Here is a 27,526-nt window from a genome sequence, read left to right as displayed (position 1 = left end):
TTCATAGTTTCACTGCAATACGCCTCTTTAGCAATACTAAAGAACAAAATGTCATTTTGCATGTAATAACTGCAGTAAAGAGAACTTTTTCTCACCATCTAAGTACGAAAATTATTACCATTATAGATAGGAAGGCAACAGTCATTAAATAAATTAAAAGCATCTTTAAAAGTTTTTCCATATACATATATAATATATATTTTTAAAATTGCCATCAACTGTACAAGCATTCAGCTCTCAACTAAAACATTTACAGAAACTATTGTGGAAAGCTGAAGGGAAAGCTTAGTTTTTAGGAAAAGGGGATCATTTAAGAACCTATAAACTACATTAAAATACAATTCTCAAGGGAAAAAGATATACAGAGAAGTCAGACTTACCCAAGATATCTTATTCAATCTCATGTTTAATCTTACACATAAGGTGTACAAAGCTATTTTTTAACCCAACCTTGATTCAACCAAGTCAATATCCAGACACTGCTTACTTGCTGGCACAGAGAAAAGTGAAAGACTAAACTGAATAATGTAATTATATAAAAAATTTTTATAAGTCAGACTGATAATAGTATTACACACATGATTGTCTATAAAAATAATAAATGGGCAAAAGGTTGCTTTTTTTTTCAGAAATGTTAAGGTAAAAAAATCAGCTTAATGAATAAATGATCATCAGTTAATATCTAGCTAGATGAGGGTCAAAACTGATCTGGAATATTGTAGTCCTGAGATCTGAGGAGACCAATCTTCCAGTTTAAATTCTACAACCCCAAATCCTATAAATTGCATATTATTTACACAGGTTACAACAAAATACTTTGAAAATACTATACTGACATCAGCAGCCCCTGAATTTGAATTCAAGAGAATAGTTACTGAAAAAAAAAATTCATTTTTAACTAACTGTGTGTGTGTATGTGTCTCATATGTAGGAACGGGGGTGGGAGGGTGGCTGGAAGAGAAAGAGAGAAGAAGAGAAAGAGGCATGATTTAGGAAATGGCATTATAAATATAATTTCCCTTCTCATTAACGCCATTTTAATATCAAGAGAGTTATATAAAGTTTATATAGTAATTATATAGACACTAGTACCTAACAAATTGTGAAACAGTCACTTACTCAATTTTCCAACTATTTCATGTAAATTTTTATTAATTAAAATATTAACTCATTTATTTCAACCCCTACTTCAGCCCCTCCAACCCCCTGAAAAGTAATCTTCCTTTATTGTGGGGGACGAAACTTTTTCCCATTTATACCAGTGTAGTAGAAAATGATGGTTATATGCTCACCGAGAAATAACTACTGCTCAAATCTATTTTGATTGCTAAGAGACTATCCAAGCTCTTTCATTGTGTTGTAATTTTGTCACATCAGTTGTTCCTTAAGACAAAATCTTATTATTTAGAGGATTTTTTTTTTTTTGGCCACTGTAGGATTTAATCTATAACAAGTGGGCATCAATTTAAATTAAGAAAGGTAACAGACATCTGGATAGAAGAAGGCTGAGAAGTACAATTGGGCATTGCTAGAGGTTTTGGTTGATACAGCTCTAGAAAAAAACTAAATTAAGAACTTTAATCTACCAATGAAAGAAAAGTTTTCTTTATTGAAAGACATTATGACCAGGATAGGGCACTGGATCATTTCTATTATATAATTTTGCTTCCAAGTTTTTGATAAAATTTAGTAAAAAATAATTTCATCCGTTGTCTCATTTTGAATCTTTATGCCACCAGAACAAAAAATGAACTAGAAGAAACCATAGTACCTCAGGCATCAGGACTTAATTCATTATTTAGAACAGGTGTGTCTCGTTCATTGCATCAACACACACTCCAAAAGTATCAAAGAACTTCTGTTCATGGTACTCTTTTAATGGGTTTCCAATAAGATAGAAATACTACTTTAACCATGGAGAATGTCATATTCACTCATAAACCTGAAGAGTAGGATGTTTTTGCCTTGGGTTTATGAATAGCAATACCTGCAGTGCTTTTAGCTCTATTGCTACCATCCATTCAAGGAAGATGTGTGTGACATAATGAGTACTGCATTATAAACCCAAGCTTTCCGTGGCAGAAGGGCCTTCCAGCTCAACAAGTCCGCCTCTTTATTTTACCAGTGAAGACACTAGAGCTAACACATGTCCTTCACAAAGTATATGCTCAATTAATAGTTGTTAAATTATGAACCACCATAAATAGCTATGGGCAGAGACAGAACAAAGCCCCATGTATTCTCATACTTCACAGCCTCTGAGATGGCTTAGCTGACTCTAGCCAGGTCAGACTGAACTGAAATAAGAATTAACCACAGATAGAACATCAACAGCAATCCATGGTCTGAAAACATTTCTGTAACACACATAAATACAGTGAGTAAAAGATTTTTGAAACAATTTCTCAATGGCAAAAGTGTAAGAGGAGATATTTATGACAAATGGAAATGGGAAAAAACCAAGAAGTGTCTATATTTGACTCTGCTTCTCGTTGGATAATTTTTAGTGAGCTTTGCTAAAGTATAGATTCCCTGTCTGAGCCAAAAGCCTTGATCCATGTGAAAAAGTGCCTGGACCTGGACGTGGCTGAACAGTGATATTGAACATGTGATTGTGATTAGATTGGTCACTTAAAGAAATCTCCAATACTCCCTGCATTTCTGAGTCTTGGTATCTATTGATTACTTCATAGGAAGTAAAAGCATATCAAGAGAATTAAACATTTAATTGAATTTTTAAGTTCCATTTAAAAGAACATATGAAAGCACTCGTGGAAAATAGATAAGGAAGAAGAATTACATCTGGGTTTTTTAAAATTGGGTTGCTGGTTCCCTATCCTGGGAGGCCATGAAATGAAAACATCAGTATTTCCAAGTTAATGGCTGAGCCAAGTGGTAACTCTCTGCATATGCTCTTGGATCACTCTACCCTTTTAGGTAAAGTTCTCATAATTGAATGGCGCTTGCCAGAACATGAAATGAAAAAAAACCAAGAATCCTGTACAGACTGAATTATAAAACCATGTTAAGCAAATCTTCCTACAGAGGGCACAGGCCCCTGGCAGTGTGCTCACATCCGTATACACTGACACTCAGCACACACTCTCCACTCAGCGAGTTACACAATGACCTGCAGAGAAAAACACAGGTAAACAAGGGTCTCCACAAAATTTAAGGTAAACATCAAAGCTGATTGGATTATTCAGCACTTGCTGAGTTGCTCAGGAATCTAAGGCAATAAGCCTACTTTTAAATATGAAATGATTCTATTCTCTATGAGCAGAGATCAATGATAAGCTATTGGTTTTTTCCAATCTATTTTCAAAGCCGTTACAAAAATAAATCAGTGTGTTCTCTAACAATTCTAAAAACAGTTTGATCCTTTTTCCTGTATGATTTTTTTTTTAAAAGAAAGAGATGTCCATATTTACTTTAATCTTGCTTTAAGTTACATTCAGAAACAAACACAGTCCACTTCTCCTTGGCGGAAATTATCAGTCTATTTGCTCATTCTCTTTTGACTATTAAAAAATCTTTTGAAATGAAATGCATTGGCAGTGCAAAAAAATGTCCATAAAAATAAACTAATGATTGATTAAGCATTCAAATGAGTTCTTTGCCAAGTTATCTGCAAGCACAAGATTCTACTGTCATGTTTGGATATACTTTAAGTACCACATTCTTATTTTCATCAAAGAATAAGATACTGAGTGAGGACATCTTTTCTGGCACACAGCAAGGCTCAGGAATTCCAGGAACGACCCCCACAGCTCTCACTATACTCTGGATGGTAGCGTGATTTGATGGCTTCAAAGACTAGAAAAGAAAAGGGAGGACACAAGTTAGATGAAACTGCGTTTCCACTCTCCAGCCCTCATCACTAAAATGTATATATTATGAATTTGTTTCAACAGCTTAATAAAGCCCTGGCATCGTTACACATTCAGCCCAATCTCCAATATCACCATCACCAAAACGGTTGTCATTTACTAAGTGCCTGCTCAGTGCCGGGCATGTTATGTGTAGTATTTCTAATCTTTACAACAAAACTACCGTTTCTTACATTTTACAGGTAGAGAAATAGACTCAAAGAGCTTAAATGACATGTATAAAGTCGTGTAGACACGTAGAGTGAGGATTTGAATCCAGTTTTTTAAGCAAGAATCATTTAATTAAAAATAACTTACTCCCCAAACAGGAGATTAATACACCCTAGGTTGTTTTCAATAACACAATTGCAAGAGAAAGAATTTGATCTTGATCCTATGCTACTCATAAAGAACCCTCAGCAAGAACCTGTTTAACATAGATATTTTTGCCACTGCTATAGTGGAATTTATACTTTGTTTTAAAAATAACACAAGCATGTCAAGAGACATGGATTTATTTGATGGTTACTACCAGGACGAATTGATGGTGCTTAAGAAGACCACACCATTGGCCACTGGGGGTCACTGTTGCTCCATGGGTTCAGACTTAAGTGCTGTAGAGTCTTAGCCTGGGGCTTATCTTCTGGGAATAATCTAGAGGGCCTGAGGTTATCCCATGGCTGTCAGAAGTTTGACCAAAGAAGCCTGGGTAAAAGCTGTTCCCCAGAAATGCCAAATGGGACCATTAACATCCACGGGAGACATGTGGTTTTATTTAGAGAGCGCCATCCAGCTCTGCTGAGCATTGAAGACTGGTCACTCTTTCAAGCCCAGAATGTTTAGGTATTGCCAGAGTGGTAAGAACTTCTTCATGAGCGATGCCACACTTTTCAACATTAGTTCTCCCCAATGTCTCTTTCAAGCAGATGAAACCAGTTTTGTTTCAAACAAATTTAGAAACATGAATTTGGTAACTTGCCAGAGATCATGTGTCAATTCAGGAGTGGGAATTAGGCCAAAACTCTGGCTTTCTAATGTCAAGATTTCGAGCCATGTTTCAGAGGCACCTCTGCCCCCAGTGAATTGGTGTTCTAATTTTACACACCTAAAACTCCCAGTATGGGAAACTGGGACAAGTTAAAGGTTAAGAGTACATACAAGCCAAGGAAGAAGCAAATAATATAGAAAGCTGGCACACTGTAAAAACACAGGATTGGGGAGGGGGCAGGAAAAGAGCAAATCTGATTTGTCTCATCTCATCTTTCAATTTTAGTGAAAAAAATTATCCATGTATTAGACTTCAACATGATTGCTAACAGGCATAAATTATTTTCAAATTAGTCTTGATGATGGCCGGCTCCCTTGTTTTCTCTTTCTTCCTAGAGACTTTAAGTGTATGTTAAAAAGAGTAGTTAACTCACAATTAATTAGCACTGCAAAGGAAAGTATTCTCTCCCCTTAAGGATAAGAAGTCTATATTGTTCTATTTTGCATATCATGTGCCCCGTGGCATCAATACTATCTGTGTAATTGACAAACATATTGTACAACAGAGGTCAATGACCACTGTTTGCTATTTCATTAGTATCGATGATTTCTAAAGGAAACTTTTGCAGCTATCCACTTTTCTCTATTGATTTGTTCTTAAGAGTCAATCATCCAAACAGTGTATGGTAATGCCCCAAAGGATTTTTTTAAAAACCATAGATTTTCTGACAATATTATGTTGTTGCTAATGTTTTACTGACTCCTATATTATTTAATTTTCATGTAAAGTAGATCTATTGAAGTAGAGGAGGACTTGCTCCATAAATCCTGCTGTGCACTGCTAGTCCTCAGTGCCTGAAGCAGAGCAGGCTCTCTAGGCACTGGATAAATGCTTGCCAAATGGATGAAGTACTCATAAATAATAACATACCCTCCATTGTACCTATTTCTGTGGAAATAATTCCCATCAACAAAAATAAAAGTTTCTGAGCAAATGACCCTGTGCAGATATGGAAAATATTCATGGGTGTTCCCTAGGAAAATTCCTGTCTTTTTTTTTTTTTTTTTTATAAGCTCTAACTCACAAATGATAGATTCAGGAACTCTGAGCCATCTCTGGTGGGCTCACTGGAATCCAGGCACGAGCCCTCAGTTCCCGGCTGGTGTGTCTTATCAGGAACCTCTCAGTTTTCTATCGAGTTGTCCCCTTTTTTCTCACTGTGAAATCCTCTGATCAAGCTGCCATGACCGGGAATAATTATGTCATGCACAAAAGATCCACGATGTCATTTGCTAGCGTGGAACATTTTCCAGTCTATCATATTAGTTTGTTTTTGAGTTCCGATTACATTTCTCAGAACTCTCTTTACGTAGCTTGAGAAACCTAGTGATGACAAATGCAAACCTGTGTTGTTTTCCTCCCCAGTCTCCCTTTTTAATGAGGGTGAAACATGACGTCGACATCTGTTTAGGTCATTTGTTTTATTTTCTTCGTTTGTTTGTTTTTGCTTAGGTAATTCAGTGTATCAAGACGGGATTTTTAGAGTTCATCTTCATGATCAGAGACTGGAATTGGAAACCTCAGGAAATTAATCGAGGATGTGTCATTCTGAACTCATTCCATGTGAATTTCTTCTTTATATAGGATGCTTGGTTCAAAGTGTTTAACTTTGCTCCCTAATTCTGGATCTTTGCTATTCCCAGCCTTCTCAGCATTCCACGCAAAACTCACGTCACTCCTCCAGTCCCCGTCGGTTCCCTTGGACCTCTGTCAGCAACAATGGCTCAATCATGTTCGTTTGAAATCTCTGTTTTCCATCTCTGCTGTGGTGGTGAGGGGAGGCAAAAGCATACGACTTGGCTAAAACTATATGGGTATTTCTCATCTCATGGCAGAATGCCAGGGGTCTCTCCCTGGGAGAACAGATTGGCTGTAGGGACTAGAAATCAGAAAAAAATCCAAGCTGCCATGTCTGTGAATGAAATCTGCAGTGGTCAGGCCCGCACCTGCCAAGCTGTGGATGATGTCCTCGAGTTGAATTTGATTACAAACGCATCAGCAGGGGAGAGTGTGTCATCAGCTCTGAGCCTTCATTCCTGACTCAGGCCACGGGGTTTTGCTCCACACTCCTCCAGTCCAGCCCACATGGGTGTGATAGCCCAGAAACTAATTGGAATCAGTGAAAGGGCAAAGCCTGGAATTTGGGAAAGGCAGAACACAGCTGTTCTGAATTACGGACAGGTTGTCGACTTTTGCAGACGAAGAGGCTGGCTCTAGAGAGCAGGCTCTCACTCAGGAGGCCAGGAGGAAGGAGAGCCAGCAGAGGAGTCTGGCCTGGGAGAACTTTTCTCTGGGGCAGAATGTATATCCACAGTCTGAAAGTTCTTTGGCGCCTCGCTTATTCCACATGTGTTTGTACTGATCCGGTCAGAGACCTTATTTTCCTCGGTTGCTCAGACTATATTTTTATTTAAATAGTTTACTCGGGTTACCATGCTGGACACTGTGCTGATAACAGGGACGCTGATTAATTACCCCTGATGTCACAGCTTCGCACTGCTTCCTGCTCCCCATCCTTTAGGTGACTGTACCACTTGAAAGACACAAAGCCTGGAAGGCTTGAAAGGAACCACTAGGAAGCTTGAAAAGCAGATCTACGCAAGGTGATGAGAGACTGAGAACTCCACATCACAGCCAATCTTCCACTCTGAATTTGGCAAAAGGAAATCTCCAACTCAGAGAGAAAACTCCACCCTTATCCATGTTGCATCTCCCTGCAGTTCTGACACCATCTCAAGTTTTGACAAATATTACCACGAGTTCGGTTGCTGCACCCGATGCTCTCCTGATTCTGTTACACTCCAAAGAGCTTATGGACTGCTGGACCGAAGGGAGAATCGTATTTGAAGCTTTGTGATGTTTTTAAAAAGGGACAAGAGACATTTACAACACTTTTTCTTGTCTTACATCTTTTATTCTTTTGATCTTTCCCTAAGTGGTTTTTCTTCAACCCCTGCACTTGACTTTCTGTTCTCCTCGGTCTCAACAATGGCTGTTAATAATCATGTCAATGGCAAAAACGTACTGAGTGCCTACTAAGTACAAGGTGCTCTATGACCTCATTTCCCCACTGTTTTCATTATGTAGATACTACGATATTTTTATTTACTGTGGTACCTGTTTCAAAGATGAGAAAACCATCACATAGAAAGTTTAAGTAACTCTCCCACCCGCATGGAAAAAAAAAAAAAACATAGCTGGTAAGAGGCGGAACCAAGTTTTAAGCCAAAAGGATTTGACGACTCAAAGTATAATTTGTGAACGGCAGCACTTGCAACATCTAGGGGCTTGTTAGATACACAGAATATTAGTCTCTACCCTCAGAACCACTGGATTAGAACCTACATATTAACAAGCTCCTCAGGAAAAGTGCAGGCAACTTAAGGTTAAGAAACCCAGCTGTGATGGAGTGTGTGCATTTAACCACGCTGTGGCACTAACACACTTCACTCCTTAAACTTCTCTCTTCTGTGTGTAACTTAACCCGCATAAGGTTTTGAAGTCTTCTTTTTTAGATCACTGAGAGCCATGATGAAGATCTACGGAAGCAGGGTTTTTGAACAGGAAAAGCATGCAGAGCCAACGGGAAATGGGAGAGGCCAACTGGGGTAATTGTGGAGACCGGGCCAGGTAAGCTGACTGACTGAATATCTCCACAGTGTCATGGCTCCCTGGGTCCTAAAATCTGGAGTCAAGAGGAATACTACTTCCCCAGGTTACCTAGAAGAAATCACAGTTTATGAGAGTGAGAGGAATTATTTGGAAGACTCAGAGACGCACTTAAAATCAGTCATCCCAGGTTTAGAGACATTTTGAATCCATTTCTGCCTCTCAATGCCACAAAGCAAGCCACATGGTAAAATCGCTGCCTGTTCTATTTGGCATCTTTGTTCCGTGTGTTAAATGCTATCCTGGTTTGACCAAGTTTTGCTTGATCAGTAAAATGTCCTTTATAAATATTTAGACAAGTCAAGGTTGCTTATATCCTTACAAACGTATATAATCCTTACTTTGTGTTTGTGTGGACAAAACGTGGAATCCACAAGCTCTAGAAAATGTAGAAAGATCATCCTCCTGAGATATTCTAACAGGAAAATGGGATGTCAGTCAAGTTCCTGGCCCTGAGGCTGCCAGTGTTCTTGTTCCGTCGGCCCCTTGCTTCCTGCGTGTGTTACCCTCAGTATCTCAGTGATCACAGTAACATGAACATGCTACTTTAAGGAGGTATAAGCAGAAGTTGGTCACTTTTTGAGGCAAAGGGTTTTTTTCCTCCATTAACATACAATAGCAGAAGTCGATTCGCTTCAAGTTTTGTGAAAAACAAACACAAACAAAACAAAACAAAAAACACTCCTGTATATCCTCTGAATTCTATTGCTAGGACCATTTTTCATTTAAAATTCAAATCCTTACAAGCTAAGAATGGAAGTGCAGCAATAAGCTTAACGGAAGGCCAAGGGACACCGATATATTTTATTAACTCTACATTCAAGGAGAACGGTCACTTGGCCTTGCTGTGCAAGATGGAGATGGGGTTGGGGATGCTTCTGAGAATATATTTGTCAGATAGGATAAAGTTCAGCCCCTCTTGATTTTAGAAGAAACACAGGTAAGCTCTGACCAGCTGAAATGAGTCTTAGACGTCTACAGGGTCATTGTACCCTATTCAGACTCCCATTTTGATATTTATCAAGGAAGCAAATGAAATAAGCATCTGGTGGATTTCATGAGGCAAGTTTTCCTAGCCCAACCCTGGTCCTAACCCCCATGACCATTCATCTCACAAGAGACTATGAAAAATGTTCTGAATCAGGGCATCCATCCAATTAGTCCTTCCCTTTGCTCTCATGACATTCACTCATTCCCCGAATACCCCCCTCAAAGATCAGCCTTCTACCATTTGGGGCTTGCTTGTTGTGGACAGGCAAAGATTCACACGTGACCGTGTAGCTGAATATGCACTGTACTGGGAAACAATGCAAAAAACATGTTTTACACATACTTTTTTTTCTCATATCCTTCTTCATATGAATATTGACTTCATTTTACTTTAACAACCATTAAAGAAAGACCAAGCATAACCATGTTACCTATTACACTTTAGAATGCAATAAATAGAGATCCAGATGGGTTTGGTAAATGAAAACACACACTCAACTCGTGTCTTTCTAGTCTGTGGAAATAGGAAGGACAGGACAAAGAACAACAGCTACCTTTGGCATGGGGAACTGGCACGCTCCAGAGCAGTAATAGGCATCGAAGGATTTGGGGGAGATGATCCATTCGCTCCAGCCGATATCCGCAAAGTCCACTTTGAGGTACCGCCTGGCACAGTTCCGAGGTTCAATCCACTGCTTTCTTCGTGCCTTCTTCAGGGTCTGTTCATCAAACTGGAGTGTCTGGCTCTTCTGGTGAGGTCCCTTTCTCTGTTTCTTTTTGTTCTTACTCTTTTCAGGGGGCTGAGTCTGAAGAGTCTTGTAAGGTTTTCTCTCCTCCCATACCCCATCCTCCTTATACTGATATTCTGCCCCAGGAAGCTCATTGTTTTGCAGAGGAAGCAGGACCCCAGTAGAGCGCTTCTTCCTCCGTTCAATAGAAAGGGCAGCCCTGATATGGCTATCCAGTTTGGGCACAGCTCCAGTGGGGAAATTCCGGTGCCCTTGTAAGCTTGTTACCACACTCTCCGGCTCAGAAATGGCAGCATCATTGGCATACACCAAGATATAAGGCTCAGGAAAGGGTGTCATCTTCTTTGGCAGCTGGTGTCCTTTGGAAGTAATGTTAAATCCTATGAGAAACTCCTCATTTTCCTTGGCTTTCCTCAAAAGTTGAGTGATGTCTTTAGACAGCCAGGACACAAAGTCTCGATGAGGTTTTGCTCCATCTACTGAAAGATGACCCAGGAGCTGTCTTTGGTTTCTATCGGATTTGAGGATCCATGCAGAGAGATCAATCTGAATGTGTTTCCTCTGAGAGTGATGTGAGCATCCTCGGGACACGGGACAACTCAGGCTGATATTTATTAGCTCTCCGATATAGAAATACAATATGGCAGATAAAATGTTTTCAGACTTGGTTAGAGAAGTCAGGTTAAAAATATGCAGTTCCTTGTTTTCAAGGGTTCCTAGGAAGAAAAAAAAAGAAAGAAAAGAAAGTAAACAGGAGTAAACATGACCCCTACCTCACATCATATACAAAAATTAACTCAAAATGAATGAATGACCTAAATATAAGCACTAAAATCATAAAATTCTTAGAAGAAAACATAAGGGTAAAATCTTCATGGTTTTGGATTTGACAGTGGATTCTTACATGTGACACCCAAAGTGCAAGTAAGAACAGAAAATAACAGATAAATCAAAAAAATAGATAAATTGATAAAATAGATAAATTGGACTTCATCAAAGCTTAAAATTATGTGCATCAAAAGACGTTATCAGGAAGGTCTGTACAACATACAGAATGGAGCAAATATTTTCAAATCATATATATGATGAAATCTAGGACCCAGAATATAAAAATAACCCTTACAACTCAGAACAAAAAGACAAACAAACCAATAAAAAATGAGCAAAGGAATCAAATAGACATTTCTCCAAAGGAGATATATAAATAGCCAACAAGCACATGAAAAGATGCTCAACATCATTAGTCATGAGAAAAATGAAAATCAAAACCATGAGGTACCATTTGAAATACATTAGGCTGGCTATAATAATAATAATTAAAAAAAACCAAAATAACAAGTATCAGTGGGGATGTGGAGAAATTGAAACACTTTTACGTTGCTGGTTGGAATGTAAAATGGTTCAGCTGCTGTGGAAGACAGTTTGACAGTTCCTCAAAAAGTTAAACATAGAAATATCACATGACCCTACAATTCTGCTCCAGGTATAAACCCAAAAGGACTGAAAACAGGTATTCAAACAAGTACATGTACATGCATGTTTATAGCAGCACTACTCTTCACAATAGCCAAAAGGTAGGGACAACTCAATGGGTGAATGGATAAATAAATGTGATATAGTCATATGATAGAATATTATTCAGCCATAAAAAGGAATGAAGGAGTGATACACACTACAATGTGGATGGACCTTGAAAACATTGTGCTAAGTGAAATAAGTCAGACACAAAAGGTCCCATGTTGTATGATTCGATTTATGTGAAATATCCAGAGCAGGTAAATCCATAGAGACAGAATGCAGACTGGTGTTTGCCAGGGGCTGAGGAGAGGGAGGAAAGTGAAGAAACTGCTTCATGGGTACGGGGTTTTGCTTGGGGATGGTAAAACTCTTTTGGAACTAATAAACTTGGTGGTTGCACAACACTGTGAAGATACCAAATGCCCCTGAGTTGTTCACTTAAATCAAATTAAATATGTTTAAATTATGTAATTTTCACCACAATTAAACAAAAGGAGTGATTTTATAAACTGGATAAAGATGAAAGCAAGGATCAGCCACTTTTACTAATTTTCTCTTTCCTGTACTGAAACACAATCATAAACTTAGTGGTATGAGAGCTGAGAGTTCTGGCTTTTAATTATGAGACTACCAAGAACTATTCCTCTAAATTTGGCACAGTGTCATAATAGCATCCTATCTGAAGCAGGGTCTGGCCTACTGGTTACACGCATCGGGGGAGGTAAACTCACTTTGATTCAAGTCCTGGCTCAGCTACTTATTAGTTATGTAACTGGGAATGACAGTGTTTTCATTCATTTAGTGGAATAATGCTGTCATCAGTATTAAATGAGATGTGTGTAAATCAGTTCATAAAGGGTCCAGTAAGTATTTCTTAAGCACAAATTATTACTGTTATTAGTGCTGGTGTTAACCATAATACAGGGATTACACCTTCTTCTACCTGCTTCACAAAGTTAAGGGTGCGGGATGAGGGTGGGTAAGCAAGACCATACAGCTCCATCTTCAGATAGTATCTGAACAAATGTCACACATCTGAAAGTGTCATGAAGAATTAATGCTGTTGTGGAGCTTGTCTAAAGTTGTTGACATTACATGAATTTAAGAGCTGAATTGCTTCTATAGAGCTCAACCAAATTACTGAAACTGGGCAATTTGTATTTCCAAGTCTTCAAATGCAGAAATGAGAGGGAGTAACAGAATGCACGATTGATTAGAAAGGGCAAAAGTTGGTTCCTGCGCTTGAGATCATCTACTGAGCTAATGGGAAGGCTGAGGTTAGACTCAAGCATCTCCTGTCCTGGGATCGGTCACCAGAGCCTGAGCCCTCCTCCATGCACTTGTTGCACATACATATTTGTTTTGGAAACAGACACGCAATCGTGAAATTGTGTTCTTGATCAAACACATATTTTAGAAAAAACAAAACATTTTTATAAAGATCTGGAAACTTAAAATGAGTTCATCGAGTCCCCAAGTATAAGGAGGTGCAGTGGGAAACATATTTTACTCATTTCTAACACCGTGTGAAGGAAAAGGAGGAAATCGCCATTTGTGAACGTTTGTATAATCCATGACACCAGGATAATATTTTACAGACCTTTATAACAAAGCCATGGCATCAGGCTTGTTCAGACTCTAGCTTTAATTCATACCAGTCACCAGAGCGTATACTTTTACCCAGATGAAAATTTAAAATGGAAGAGAAGTCACTCCGTTCTAAGTATGTGGCAATCGGATGCTTGCCAAACAAACACACTGGCAGGGGAGAAATGAACTCCGAGGGATGTGGGTGGTGGTGTCTTATCGGGAAATCAATCCTATTCCTTCCCTCTGCATGTTGCTTCAAAATATTTCCTTCTTTCAAACATGTTTCCAGATAACTTGTGCCCTGCTGTTAACCAGCCTCCACCTTGTGTCTAATCCTCCATATCGTCTCATAAATGTCACAGAATTCACCATACTGCCTCTTCTGATGGTTCTAATTTTAATTCAGTGCTTTCCTTTGAAGTCAGAGCCCTATAGTCCTGCCTCAGCTCCACCACACCCAATAGCTGTTCTCAAATTACTAAAAAAAAACAAATTACTCAAATTAGCAAATTACCTAAACTCTTCAAGTCTCAGTTTGCTCACCTGTAAAATGTATCAATGCCCAATAGTACCAACGGCAGAGTTGAGAATTAATTTAAAGAATGCGGGTAACGCACACAGCCCATAGGAAAAAACAATGAATGTTAGCTAACTAGACCCGCAACGTCCAATATGATAGCAACTAGTCACTTGAGTTTGAATTGAGATGTGCTGTAAATGTAAAATACACACATTTCGAAGCCTTAGTACAAAAATGAGTACAAAATGTCATATTAATATATTTTATATTGATTATGTGTTGAAATGATAATATTTGGATACACTGGGTTAAATGTTGTGGCACTGTGATTTATAATAAGAAATACATATCTGGTCTTTGCCTCCGTTTCTGGTCTAGAACTCCTAAAACCCTTGGAATTTCTTAAGTAATGAGAGCCATAAGGTGTCCTTTGTTATTTTAATGAGGTTACTTTTGGAGTTCACCTAAGAATGGGGGCTGGTTGCCTGAGAACCAACCCTGTGATTGAGGATTTGAACTTTCAGCTCTAACCCTCACCTCTGGGGTGGGGAGAGGGGCTGGAGGTTTGAATTAGTCACCAATGGCCAATGATTTAATCAGCCATGCCTACACAATGAAGCCTCCATAAAAATTTTAAAAAACAAGGTTTGGAGAGCTCTCAGGTGGTGAACATGTGGAGGCTAGAGAGCGGGAGAGTGTACCACCTAGCAAGGGTGTGGAATCTCCAAGCCCTTTCCCCTACCGTGCCCTATGCATCTCTTTTATCTGGCTATTCCTGAGTTATATCCTTTTATACTAAACTGGTAATCTAGTGAATAAATGGGTTTCCTGAGTTCTGGGAGCAACTCTAGCAAATTAACCAAACCCAAGGAAGGGGTTGTAGGAAACTCCAATCTGTAGCCAACTGGTCAGAAGCACAGGAAACCACATGGGTTTGGGACTGGCATCTGAAGTGGAGGACAGTCTTGTAGGACTGAGCCCTTTACCTATGGAATTTGATGCCGTCTTCAGGTACATAGTGTCAGAATTCAGTTGAATTCTCAGACCCCCGGCTGGCGTTCAGAATTGCTTGTTGCTGTGGGTGCAGAACATTTAAAATGTAATATATTAGTGAAATTAATTTCACCTTTTGCTTTTCATATTTTTTAATGTGGCTACTGAAATTTTAAAATTACATATGTGGCTCACATTTGTGGTTCAAAGTAAATTTCTCTTGGACAGCGCAGTGACCACCATTTTTGTGGCCATATAGTCCAAAAGGAAAGAAAAAAGGCATTTTTTTTTCAAACGCAGTGAAGAAGTAGGAATTTGCTAAACATGAACACGCAAACCAAAACGTAAGTTGAGCAAAAGATTATTTTCTTAGAATGCAACACACCTTCCTTTATTAAAGACATTAGATTAAGATAATTTTGGTGATTACTTTAAAATTTTCCCTGCAGCTGTAGCTAATCAGTTCAATATGCAATCAAAAGTCTAAGACCAAAAAACTGCTCTAAAATAGAGTTATATGGGCAGTTGAGCAACAGTGCTTTATGGCAAAGGGATTATACACATAGCTTCAATTCTGTTATTTGTGTATTACACATATACAACCACTACAACCAAAAAAGGACAGGAACTAAAGCAAAATAAATGTTTTACTTTAACAAATATGAATTGAACACCTATTAGGCGCTGGACCCTTGGCTGGGTCCCAGGGCTGCCCAATGGCCACAGCTGTTCACACTGGGACAAGTGGAAAAGATTAATATGCGGGGAGCTACACCATGATGATGCTACTTGCCATCAAAGGTGTTAACTATGCTCTTGGCGCACAGAGGAGGGAGCAATTTACTTTCCCCATGTACGGGGAACAGGGACACACAGGGAAGAAGCAACCTTTAACTAGACTCTTAAGAATAAGGAGGGAAAGATGCATATCATATGCTATCACTTATATGTGGAATCTAAAAAAGAAATGATATAAATGAACTTATATACAAAACAGAAAAAGACCCATAGACATAGAAAACAAACCTATGGTTACCAAAGTGTAAGGTGGGGAGGGATAAATTAGGATGTTGGGATTAACACACACACACTACTATATATAAAGTAAACAACCAACAAGCACCTACCGTATAGCACACTCAATATTTTGCAATAACCTATAAGGTAAAAGAATCTGAAAATATATGTATACACGTATAACTGAATCACTTTGCTGTACACCTGAGACTAACACAACGTTGTAAATCAACTATACTTCAATTTAAAAAAAAAAATAAAATGAATGGGGGGAAAAGGGAGTGTTGGGGAAGAGATAAGTAAAAGGAGCACATTCTAGCCACAAATAGTGCTGCCTATCTGGAAGCTTTTACATAAGCAATATTTCCACTGTTTAATGGAAACTTATAAAAATACCCCACATTAACATAGTCATTCGAAGTGCTTCCAGACATCTAAGTTGTCAGAACTCAAAAAGGGAATGGCCAATTCACATTTAGCTCCTAACTAAAGGCGTTGTATGATGTGTGGCACTCGATGCCTTTGCCATTTGCACCCAGGAGAGGGGACGCATTACCTCTGCCTGTCCTGCATTTCCCTTCTCCACACCTCTTTAAAACAATGAGCTAGAAGTCTCAACAATTCCACAAAACATTCCTTGTTTTCTTTAACCCACACTTCATTTTTGCCTTCCGTGACTTTAAAGCATTTCATTTCCAAGCAAGTCAGTGTTCTTTTCTCTGAAACAAGTCAACAAATACTTAGTATTTATAAATGGACAAAAACAGTAGTGAGAGAATTGGACGCAGTTGAGTAGATGAGTCAAGAGGAGTAAATCGGAATGAGATAAATACCTCCCTGCAAGTTGAAATATGTGGTAACAATACCTATTCAATTACTCTCATGCTTTTTTAGATTTTATAGTAATTTAACTCTTCAAAAAAGTATCTTCTCACACACCTAAGAACAGTTTTTCAGTAGCCTTTTCTCCCTTCCCCACGGGTAGTAGATTTATCTGTGAAGAAGATATTTATGTTGAAATATCGATGAACAGGAAATGCTTTTGTATTCACTTTTTCTAGTCTTCTGAAATATTCCTATACTTACCTGTTTGGAATCAATGAATCCGAAAATGGAGGTATGTTTCTGATTAGTAAGAACAAACATATAATAATGATATTTAAAAACAATGGCAGGTGTGACCAGGTTACAAAACAATAGTTTATGTAGTTTTAGGCTGTTTGTAGTCTTCAGGTACTACAGAGTGTTAACTGTGTGCCTCACCAATCCAATTGTATCTATAGAGATGCATGCTTAATTCTGGGTGTTCGTTTTAACTAGTTTATAGATGTAAAAGAGAGCAACTAGGAAAGTAATCAAGATGTTGGTCTTATCTTAAAGTTATTTTTTACAAATTTGAGTTAAGGAGAAAATACCTGCTCTGGAGAAGGAAAAATAAAAGATTAAATGGTGACATGAGAATTATTTGCAAATACTTGAAGGGGATGCAGAGACATCAGAGTTTTTCCTGTTAAGTGTCAAAGAAGAGAGTTAGGTCTAAAGGTGATAGCTGAGTGGAGGCAGAATCCAGGTCATTGTAAGTAATGACTTTCTAAGGCTCTAGCCTGATGGTGAGACCCCTCTGTGGGACCAGACAGACAGAAGAGAGACGGTCACAATTCAAGACTGTTACAGGAGGATCTCATTGCGGTAGGGAAGGTGTGAAAGGTGAACTAGATAACCTCTCAGATCCCTTGCAAGGAACCATGATAGGCTCTATTTCCAGCTCTTCCCAAGGAAATGTTTCTGATGCCAAAATATAACTACCAATAGGTGGTGCTGTTTTCTTACTGTTTGCTGGCACTAGCACAAGCTTGGATTTTCCTTGCTGAAACTATGTCTACTGTGCTCTAGTTAGGATGTGCCACTGGCGTTATAATCTTATTCTGAATTTTCTAGAGTCACAGCACCTGTGAATTGGACAGAGGTTTAGACAGCAAGTGAGTTTCGGAACAAGCCTTTGCATGGCTGTTAGGACTTTGCTGCTGCCGCCACTTCTCCCTGAAATGTCTTCACACAGCCTAGTTCTCTCTGATTACCCAGATTTTGGTTTTTTAGGCAAAGCAGAGGCAAGCTTGCCACAACAACCGATTCCTTCAGTTCAGACCCTGCCTCTATTACAATTTCCATCATATCGTTGTTCCTTCCTGAGACCATAAATTCCTTAAAGACAAGGCTCTATAGTAATTACCTCAGACTCTTCAGTCCCAAGCATGGGGCTTAACTCTTAAGCAGTGCTCAATAAATGCTTCTTTTATGAATGAACAGATTTAGTCCAACCTATTCATTGTAGAAATGTAAAAAGGAAAGACCATAAAAGTCAGCCAGCTGGTGAGCATTGATTTTGGAGAGGAACCTAGGTCTTCCATTGCCAATATGGATTTTTTTTAGGAGTTTGGTTATTAGATAAAAGTAGAAAAATTATTTGTTTTCATCTGAAAAGAAAGCACCTGCACCTCATGAAACCAAGGGCTCAGCAAGGCTGCAGCTTGGGACCAGCTGTACTATTGTGACAATTCAGTTCTTCTCAGGGAGTAGTCGAGGAGGTGCCCAGGGAGTGGTGAGTGGAAGGTCACCTTCGGGCTGGCCCACACAGAACATTTTCAAAGGGAAACAGCACATACAATGAAAAGCTTTCTATGTAAAGTCTGATTTTAAAACAAATAGACTAAATGAAATCTTGATGATTAGTTAAATCCCCAGGAAGCAGGGAAAACATTTTAGTCATACAGAAAATATGTAACTAAGGACAACTCTTTTTCCACCTCTTTCTCCAAACAAAGCACAGCTGCTAGAAATGCCAGGGTACCTAGGACAGGGCCCTATATGCCCCATGGTCACTGGGTGGATACTTGCTGCAGATTATGGAGTCAAGGCTGCATTTCCTCTATGCCACCTGTTGCTTCTGGGCAAAGGCGAGGTGGAGAGATCCTAAATAGAACACAGAGTCAGAATGCTGTTTTTCTTGCAGAGTTCCAGTTAAATGACTGACTTTTATGGGATCTCAAAACAACCATTCTCTACGTCCAAAGTAAAACATGGCCAAAGATGATACAATATATGTTTTTCTAGAACAGCAAAATGTTCACGAATCAGTTTATCTACTCTTAGCCTCCACCCAAGGGTATCCTTAGACTGTGAGCTCTCGGAGGGCAGACCCATTTCCAGATAAATCTTTGAATTCCTAATACTTTGCACAGTCTGGAGCATTGATATCCTGAAAAATACTTGTTAAATTTGTTGAAGAAGCAACAAATCTGTGTAAACTTACCAGATTCTAAAGTGTTTCCTACTTCTTACCAAAGTGAAAAAACTTTCAAGTAGTTTCAAGTTCCCAAAGTCGGCAAAAGGCCTTCTTGGGGATAAGTACTGTATAGAGTTTCAGTTCAACAGAAAAGAAGCATTACAAGAACAGTAGTATATAAAATAAATAGTTTTGCCATTCCACATTTATGTGGTAAAATGCCTCGTGGGAAATTCTTTCACGGCGAGTTTACTTTTAAAGGATCTTTTTGCCTGGCTGATAGCTTTTCTACTATCTTTTCTTATCTAGTCCCCTGAACATCTAATTCAGCTCAACTGAAATATTTATTGAGTGCCTACTGTGTGGCAAACTATGCCAGGACCTCAGAATACAAGCATGAAATGAGATATGCTCTTTGCCCTCCAGAGGCTTGGCCCCTGCCCCATCATCCTCTTTCTAGCAAACCCATCAGGCCCCCAACTCTCTGCAGCTGTGAAAGAAGGGTAAGTGGTCTTTATTAACTTACTTTTGAACTCCTCCCCAGGGTAAAACTGTCATAAAGACATTAATATACCTTCCAAAGTAAAAGAAACTTACCCTTATATGAATTAATAAACCATTTGTCCAGGGAAAGACCCACTAAAAGGGCCAGATGAGACCAGAACTAGAACGTTAATCAATCCTAGATTTCAGATGCTGGTTATAAGATACTTAAGACTCCAGGGACGTGGGCTTAGATCAGAGTGTCTCAGGCAAGCATCAGAATCACCTTGGTGGCTTGTGAAAACAGGTTTCTGTGCCCCACCCTCAGAGTATAATTCAGATGGTTGGGTGGGCTGGAGAATTTCTAACAAGTTCCCGGGTGATGTTGCTGCTGCTAATCCAGGGACGCTACCTTGAGGTAAAACTAAATTCAAGAAATCACTATAAAAAAGGTGCAACTCTGCTCCACACAGCCACCAAGGTCAGGGCAGAAATAGTAATTTCTTGAATGTAGGTTTGGCATATCATAGATTGTATTAAAAGAGGACTTACTACCTCTTCATATTTACATTGCTACCTAGATATATCCTTTGTGCTACAAACAATTGCACATTATTAATGTTTGATGTATGTTTAAGGTTTCATGGGAAGCTAGAGAGAGACAATATCTCAAAATACGAAGAATAACTCATTCACATTGGGCTTCCAAACTTTTAATGCATTTTCACACTCAATTCTTTTCAGTTAATTTTCACCATCTTTCTGTGAGACTAGCACTGTAGGCGTGACTTAACCCATTTGTTAGATGACAAAACTAGGGCTAGCAACATTAGATAACTTTATTAATTAGCAATTCAGCCAAGATTAGCATTTAGATCTCTTAATGCTTAGCTGCAGGTAATAGAAAAATTGAAACTAAGAATTTCTTCTCTTCTTAAAAACCATTTATCTTAACACATGCCTAAGTAGCAATTATACTCAATTCAAACAGTCTTTAGATTGATTCCATGCAATTAAATTAAAATTTTCTTTGAAGGAAAAGCAAATAAGATCATTTTGGGCCTCAATAGTTTTAACTGTAAAATCAGAGGACCCTGGCAAAGGATCTTTCATTTTTAAAGCTATTGGATGCAATTATTTTATAAAAGGAATATTTAACATTTACTCACTATAATATTTAATAGTAGTGTTTAATATTTACTCACTCAATAAAGTAAGAAGAACATACTGAAGTTGGTAATACTGTGGAATCAGTTTGTCTAAGCACTTTTATTCATAGTGTGCCCAAATAAAATCAAGGCATTGCATTTACTGTAGTTCTATTGCCAAGGAATGATGGACCATAAAGGAAGGTAGATCACTGAAGGAGTTAATAAAACACCATGGTCAATTGGCTTTATGATGTTCATGCAGATGTTTTAGACAAATAGACATCCATGCCTTTAATAATATCATCCCTGAAAATGTGTGTTACCAAGTATATTGCTTTAGGTACCAATATTTTAGGATACAACCACTACTAACATGTAAATAGACTAGCAATTTTATGGATTTCTAAATATATTGCATAGATGAGGGCTCTCTGGTCACACTGCCATGATTTACTATGGTCGAAAGTAGATATTATCCTGGTATACTTGTGTCACTTGATTAATACTATGTCAATGCTTCCATTACAAAATTCTATTTTCATGGGTTCATACCATAAACATAAAAATTCACTCTGAATTGAAACTTGGCATAGGAAAGTTCAAATAGAGGCTATTTGTGATGCCAAACTTCTTCCCACCATACAGCTGAAATAAAGTTAAGATACTGATCATTAGGATATACAAACTGGATGAATAGGAAAACCATCAAAATTTTAGGAGAAAAGTTCTGATGTTGGAGCACAAAAATCCTAAATAGCAAATACAAAGTATATGTAAAGTTGCTCAATAATTTTCACTAGGCTTTTTGATAGGTATGAGTTTTATTATATCTAATAAATATAACAAACAATGGGGATTATATAAGATATTTGATAGGTGTCTATAACCAAGGGATTTATTATGATAAAACATTTACAAAGTGATTTGTATGATTTCTAGTGAATTTTTTCTACAAAGTAGCTGTTCTTTTAAAAGAATAATACCAGATTAGATATAAAATAATACATGTTAATCTTATAGAAGAAAACAATGAAGGAGAATTAATAAAGAAACAGGCAAAATAAAATTTAACTTGACAGTAACTCTAAAATTACATTCAGAGACATTTAAAACATTTAAGCAGGAAGACGGTATAGTCGGCCCTTGATATTCGCAGGAAACTGGTTGCAGGACCCCCACAGATACCAAAATCTACAGATGTTTAAGTCCCTTAAATAAAATGGCATAGTACCTGCATATAATCTATGCACATCCTCCCATATACTTTAAATCATCTCTAGAGTATTTATAACTCAGCAAAATCAACTTTTGCTTTTGGGGCATTTCTGACATTTTTCTTCCCAAATATTTTCAATCTGTAGTTGGATCCCTGGTACCCAGGGATATGGAGGGCCAACTGTACAATGCCATTTAGACTCAAGTCCAAAAACTAACAGTGTAAGTAAACATCCTGAGTAAACAAATGAAACATGAGACAGTTTTCAGTCCTAATATTCACCTGAATTTTGCATACTTTCTTTCTTGAGAAATTAGGAAGGCTCTGAACCAATGTTTCCCCAAATAGATTTCTTATAATCACAATTCTCTAAAATGCCCCCTTGGGGAGAAAGTGATCCACTCTTAAGAGGGTTCACTAGCATTTAAAGACCCTGAAAGGTCCCAAAGCAAACTGATCATTTTTCCCAAACTTATTTGACCATGAAATGCAATTTTATGTAACACCTCCTAACGTCTTTTAAAGATCCTCTTTTAAAAAATTTTCTCCTAGAAAATTAGATAAGATGATTAGAATTCATAGGTTTTGAGATGAGCTCAGTATGTTTGAAAAACTGTCTGGCAAATACATCATGATGCCCATTTCTTCTTCCATTTAAATAAAGGGTTGGACTTGCTTTTTTTAAAGCCTCTTCCAAATACAAAATTGTATAATTCCAAAATGCTTAAGAGCAGGTTTGACATTCACATCTCTATTTAATTTTTAGAAAAATCTGAACCGGGTCAGTCAAGTGCTTATAAATCTCCACTGCTTAGATAAAATGTCTGTAACCCTTTTAATATATTCTTAATTATGTATATAATATTTTAATGCACAAATATTCCCTGAGTGAATTATCTGCTTAGGGGATTTTTTTTCATTGACCCTCATGGTCTCTTTGAGTATGTCTAACTATACTAAAAAGCTAAATTTAAATTATTTTTTATGTAACTCATTCTCTTTCTCTTTTCCATTAGCATAGATAATCAAGAATTCATGGTATTATGGATTTTTAAATGTCAGAGATTGTAAAGCTGTCTTGCCTGTTACAGTAAAACTTCATTAAGGGCTATCATGTATTCAAAGTCGTGTGTAATTCAAAGCAGCTGCATATCCAGCTCCCCTTCTCCAGATGTACTATTGTCCTTTGAATAGAAACATCAGATAATCTAAGTACTCTTTAATTTCAAATCTAGTTCCTAGGTGCCAGGAATTTCAAGGTAACAGTGTTTTAATAAAGTTATTACATCCCTTTGCCATCAAATCCACCAAAAATGATGCTTTCCCACTGGCCCATGCACTTCACAGGACTGGCTCCTATTGGAATGATTGTTCAGCCCTTAATTATATTTTTCCTAAAGCCTTATATTTTAGCGTTGCACTTCAGAAACATGTCACATTATAATTCCTCATTTTAAAAGATTTTTGGTTATAGTAGGAAAGACTCTCCCCTCTCTTATTGAAGGAAAATATTCACTTTTGGGTCCTACTTTCCTCAAGTTTCTTTTCTTTTTGTCTATGAAGTCTGTATTATTTTTTTTAAGGCTACATAAACCCACTGAAATGCAATCTTTTTGTAGTTATATGTCATAAATTAAAATCATGATAGTTTCCTAATAAGAACATCTGTGCTTTAATTGCTTTCCCTAAAGAGGTTAAATTCATGATTAAGAAAAATAAGATTAAGTGACTGATGGAAATGATGAGAAACTAGTGGACACAAAGTATGTATCTTAAAGGATCAAGTCAGGAGAAAACATCATGTAAAATATTCTCCTTTTATTACATAGAAGCCAAGGACAACTTAAACTAAGATTAAAATGAAAATGGTTTCACATCCCTCTTGTCTTCCTTTAAGACGGTGTGTTTTTCTAAAGCGAACTTCTCTGTCATCAATAATTTTGTACACCTTTTACAAAGGGAAAGATAAAAATATATCTTTATGTAAAGCCTTACACATCACAAAAAGACTTCTGAGTGCTCCAAACTTACGGGTTTGGCACATCGACTGCATAGCATTGAGGGAGGAGAAAGGGGTTAGCAGAAAGTGTACTTAGGATGAATGCCACCCACCATCAAGTAATGGTTTAAGTAGAAAGTAATCAGAGGGAGACCACAGCAGCTAAATTTCAACCAAAGATATTCTAGGTTTATAACAATAAATAATTTTGATCAGGTATGTTCCAAGGAGCAAATAGGGCTCTAAGGCTATAACTCAGGCTAAATAAGCACCGGGAAAGTCCGCCAGATCAGTAGCCTCTCCATAGATACAGCACACAGCTGACCTTCCATTAAAATCTGTAACATCCTCAGTACAGAGAAGCCCATATGTTGGGAAACCTAAACACTACGGACTAGAAAACATATCTAATTTATCCATGCAGACAGCATCTTTCACCTATATCAGAACACATGTCACAAGATGAAGGGTGTTATGGAAATGCTGATATGGATAAAGGAGAGAGACACACGAAAGCCTTAGCACCTTCCTGGAGTCCTGCCTTATTAAAGCCAGAACTGTCTTATAATAAGGTCTTTCTAGTGTGTTAGTAACTAAACACTCTTGGAAGGGGTCCAAGGCAAACCACCTCACCAGGAGTCCCCGACGTAGTAACAGGACACTTCGGCTTCCACAAAAACCAGTGTCTACATTTGATGAATAAGTCATTAAGACAGTATCTAGGATGCTAAAGGAATTACTTTTCTTATCAGCGCACACAGCCTTGTATATATGTTTCAAGCTGCAATTCATCATTTCAAGGGAACTTCTGGCCTCCGTATCAGAGTTTATCATTTGATGGTATAAGACTACAGAGAGGCTGATAAGGGACACTCTGAAATTATAATGCACGGAGTCAGTTGGAGCCAAAAAGTAAATGGGGCCTGCGTTATTCAAATCCTTATCCATCTTCCACATGTGGTTCTCTCAGTCTAAAACAAACATGCAAAAACACCATACAATAGGTGTGAATGAAGCAAACTCACATGCCACCTCCAAACCTTGTGATTCATACTGAAGTGAAATTTGCTGATACCAAAAATACTACTCATCTCATGGGTGCCTCAGCTACTCCCTAGGAATGTTACCAAGAAAATGAATATCGAGATAAGAATAATTCAAGTATCTTCACTGTGGCCACCTGCCTTGCCCACCCCACCTCCCTTGTTTCTCCCGCACTGCTTCCTCCTTGAGCTCTGCCCTTGGAGTTGCACTAAAGTAAACAGGGCATTCACTGGTGTGGTCAGCTGTCAGGACAGCCTTCTCAAGTGGCTGACACACTGTGGACAACCCAGGGCAGGTTTCTGTTTCCTTAGCAGAGGCCAACTCCTTATAGATCATGCTCGTGGTTTTAAGAAGAAAGTGAAATCTGGTTCAGCTCAGACTCTAGCTAAAGACTTCTGCATTAGAAAGCATAATTCACATTTATTGTAAATGTCATCATGCCTATGAGCTCTAGAGCATATTTACAGTGTCAACCCAGGGCTCTCCTTGATGGATGCTTTCATGTTCCTCTTTTCCAGGAGTCCTACTTATCAAAGCCCTGGGAGATTTCTTTCTAGTGATCCTGACAGAATTGATAGAGCATGAGGCATGGCCTCCTTACTTGACGATTCTTGGCTATTTTTCAACAGTTCACTGAAGACAGGCTTTGCAGTGACATTTCCCTTTATAATGAATGTAGTGAACAAAAAAAGCCTGGTGCATCCTCAAAGCACATAAAGCGAGTTAGTGTCCAGGAAACTTTCCCTCAAGCTGTTAGCACAAGGGAGGCAGGCTGTTAGCATAAGTTATTCGCTTCACCACAGGGGCCAGGAGAAACCTTGTTAAGCCATGAATTTCAGTCCGCAGTGATCTGTGTGTTGAAAAATGGGATGAGCAGATTTTCATCGGCAGATTCCAAGAGGTGTTTACATCCACTGCTGCTCCCCTCCCTCCCAACTCCTCCCAGGGTGGGTGGTAAAGCCCCTATTTGCCCAGATGGGTTTTAAATAATCGAAACACCCCAGCACCTGGTTTCGTTTGTGTGTTTGCCACCCAGGGGCTATCAAGTAGAAAGTGTCAAATACGGTAACACAGAGGACTCGAGTTAAGAGGAGGTGCAAGGTCTGGAGAAGCGACGTCTGAAAGGCTAAGGGAAGGCGTCTGGTTCAAGTGTGACTCTTCTCTCTGGTGCCCCGGGATTGGCATAAAATGACATCTGTCTCTAGGCTAAAGCCCAGTCCAAGGAAATTTCCGCTGACCGACTTAAGAAACATCAGCACAAGGGACCCCAGAGGAGCTCCAGATACCCAGGGCAGGAGGACCCCGCTAGGCAGGGGTGGAGGCAGCCCCCTCCCTTGTTTCACGCACTTTCTCCAGCCAACCCCTTCCAGGGCTCTGCGCCCTTCTCTCCACTTCTCTCTCTCAATTCGGACTCTATAACTGGGCTGACTCACCGGCGGAGAGCGGGGTGTGACAGGACCGAGGGGCTCGGGGGGGGGGGGGGGCAGCTGGAGGACGAGAGAAGGTCGCTAGGTAATACCGGCCAGATGAGGAAGCCGTGGGGGTACCGGGAGACACCTGGGGCGGGACCGCGGAAACGGGGCGCCTCGGGCACTCACCTGCTGCTCCGGCTCGAAAGCTGCGAACCGTGTTGCTCTCGCGCAGGGGCTGGGGGCGCAGAGGCGGCGAGCCCCGCTCAGAGGACCCCGGTGTCCGCGCCGCCTCGGCTCTGCCGCCGCCGCTGTACCTGTCGTAGAGCCGCAGCATGTGCTCTGACACTTTGTCGAGCGGCTGCAGGAAGGGGTCTGGGTCACCACCTGCCGCGCGGTCGCCGGGCACAGCCTTGCGGAGCTCGGGAAAATGCTGCTTGAGTCTCTGTCCGTGCGCCAGGCTCACGCACAAGCAGCCCAGCCACAGATGGAGCAGTCTGCGCGTCCCAGCCATAGCGAGGTCCGCTTCCGCTGCTGCGTCCTGGGGGGTCCCTCTGAGACGCTGGGGCGGGCAGCAGAGCGGAGGGTTGAACCCCCAACGAGCTGGCCCGAGGGCGCCCGGAGCCGAGACGCTGCCTGAGCAGGACAGCGACCAGCCCCACTTTTTGCGCCGGCCGATCGCGGACCGGCAGGTGGGCTCTTGCCCGGCAGCTGCGCGGACCTCACCAGCGCAGGGCGCTGCCGGCGTCGTCTCCACTTGGACACCGAGAAAGAGCTGAAGTCGCGGCGTGTGTGGCCGGGATGTTTTCGGATCTGTCTGTACCCTCCCTCCCCGCCTTATTTTCGGGAACAGCCGGCCGAAGCTGCCGCGCTGGGCATGGGGACTGGCGCTGCGTCGGGCGCAGAGCCGGAGCGGGTTGAGCGCCGCGGTCCTGAGGGCGCTCGCTCGCCTTTTGCAAGGATTGGAGCAGCCGCGGT

At 39.6% G+C, this 27,526-nt stretch overlaps 1 protein-coding gene across 1 annotated transcript; it reads right to left on the bottom strand.

Moving 5' to 3' along the window:
- On the bottom strand, positions 1–27,526 carry BMP3 (bone morphogenetic protein 3). Its single transcript, XM_057725501.1, has 3 exons — positions 26,738–27,526; positions 10,131–11,041; positions 1–3,816 (listed from the first exon to the last, which is right to left on the bottom strand). The coding sequence occupies exons 1-3, from the start codon at positions 27,060–27,062 to the stop codon at positions 3,625–3,627; spliced, it is 1,428 nt and encodes a 475-aa protein (XP_057581484.1). The 5' UTR covers positions 27,063–27,526; the 3' UTR covers positions 1–3,624.

The sequence above is a fragment of the Hippopotamus amphibius genome, chromosome 3 (genome assembly GCF_030028045.1).
Source record: "Hippopotamus amphibius kiboko isolate mHipAmp2 chromosome 3, mHipAmp2.hap2, whole genome shotgun sequence".
Lineage (NCBI taxonomy): Eukaryota > Metazoa > Chordata > Mammalia > Artiodactyla > Hippopotamidae > Hippopotamus > Hippopotamus amphibius.
Note: the sequence above shows the minus strand (reverse complement) of the source record. Positions and strands in the feature narration are given on the sequence as shown.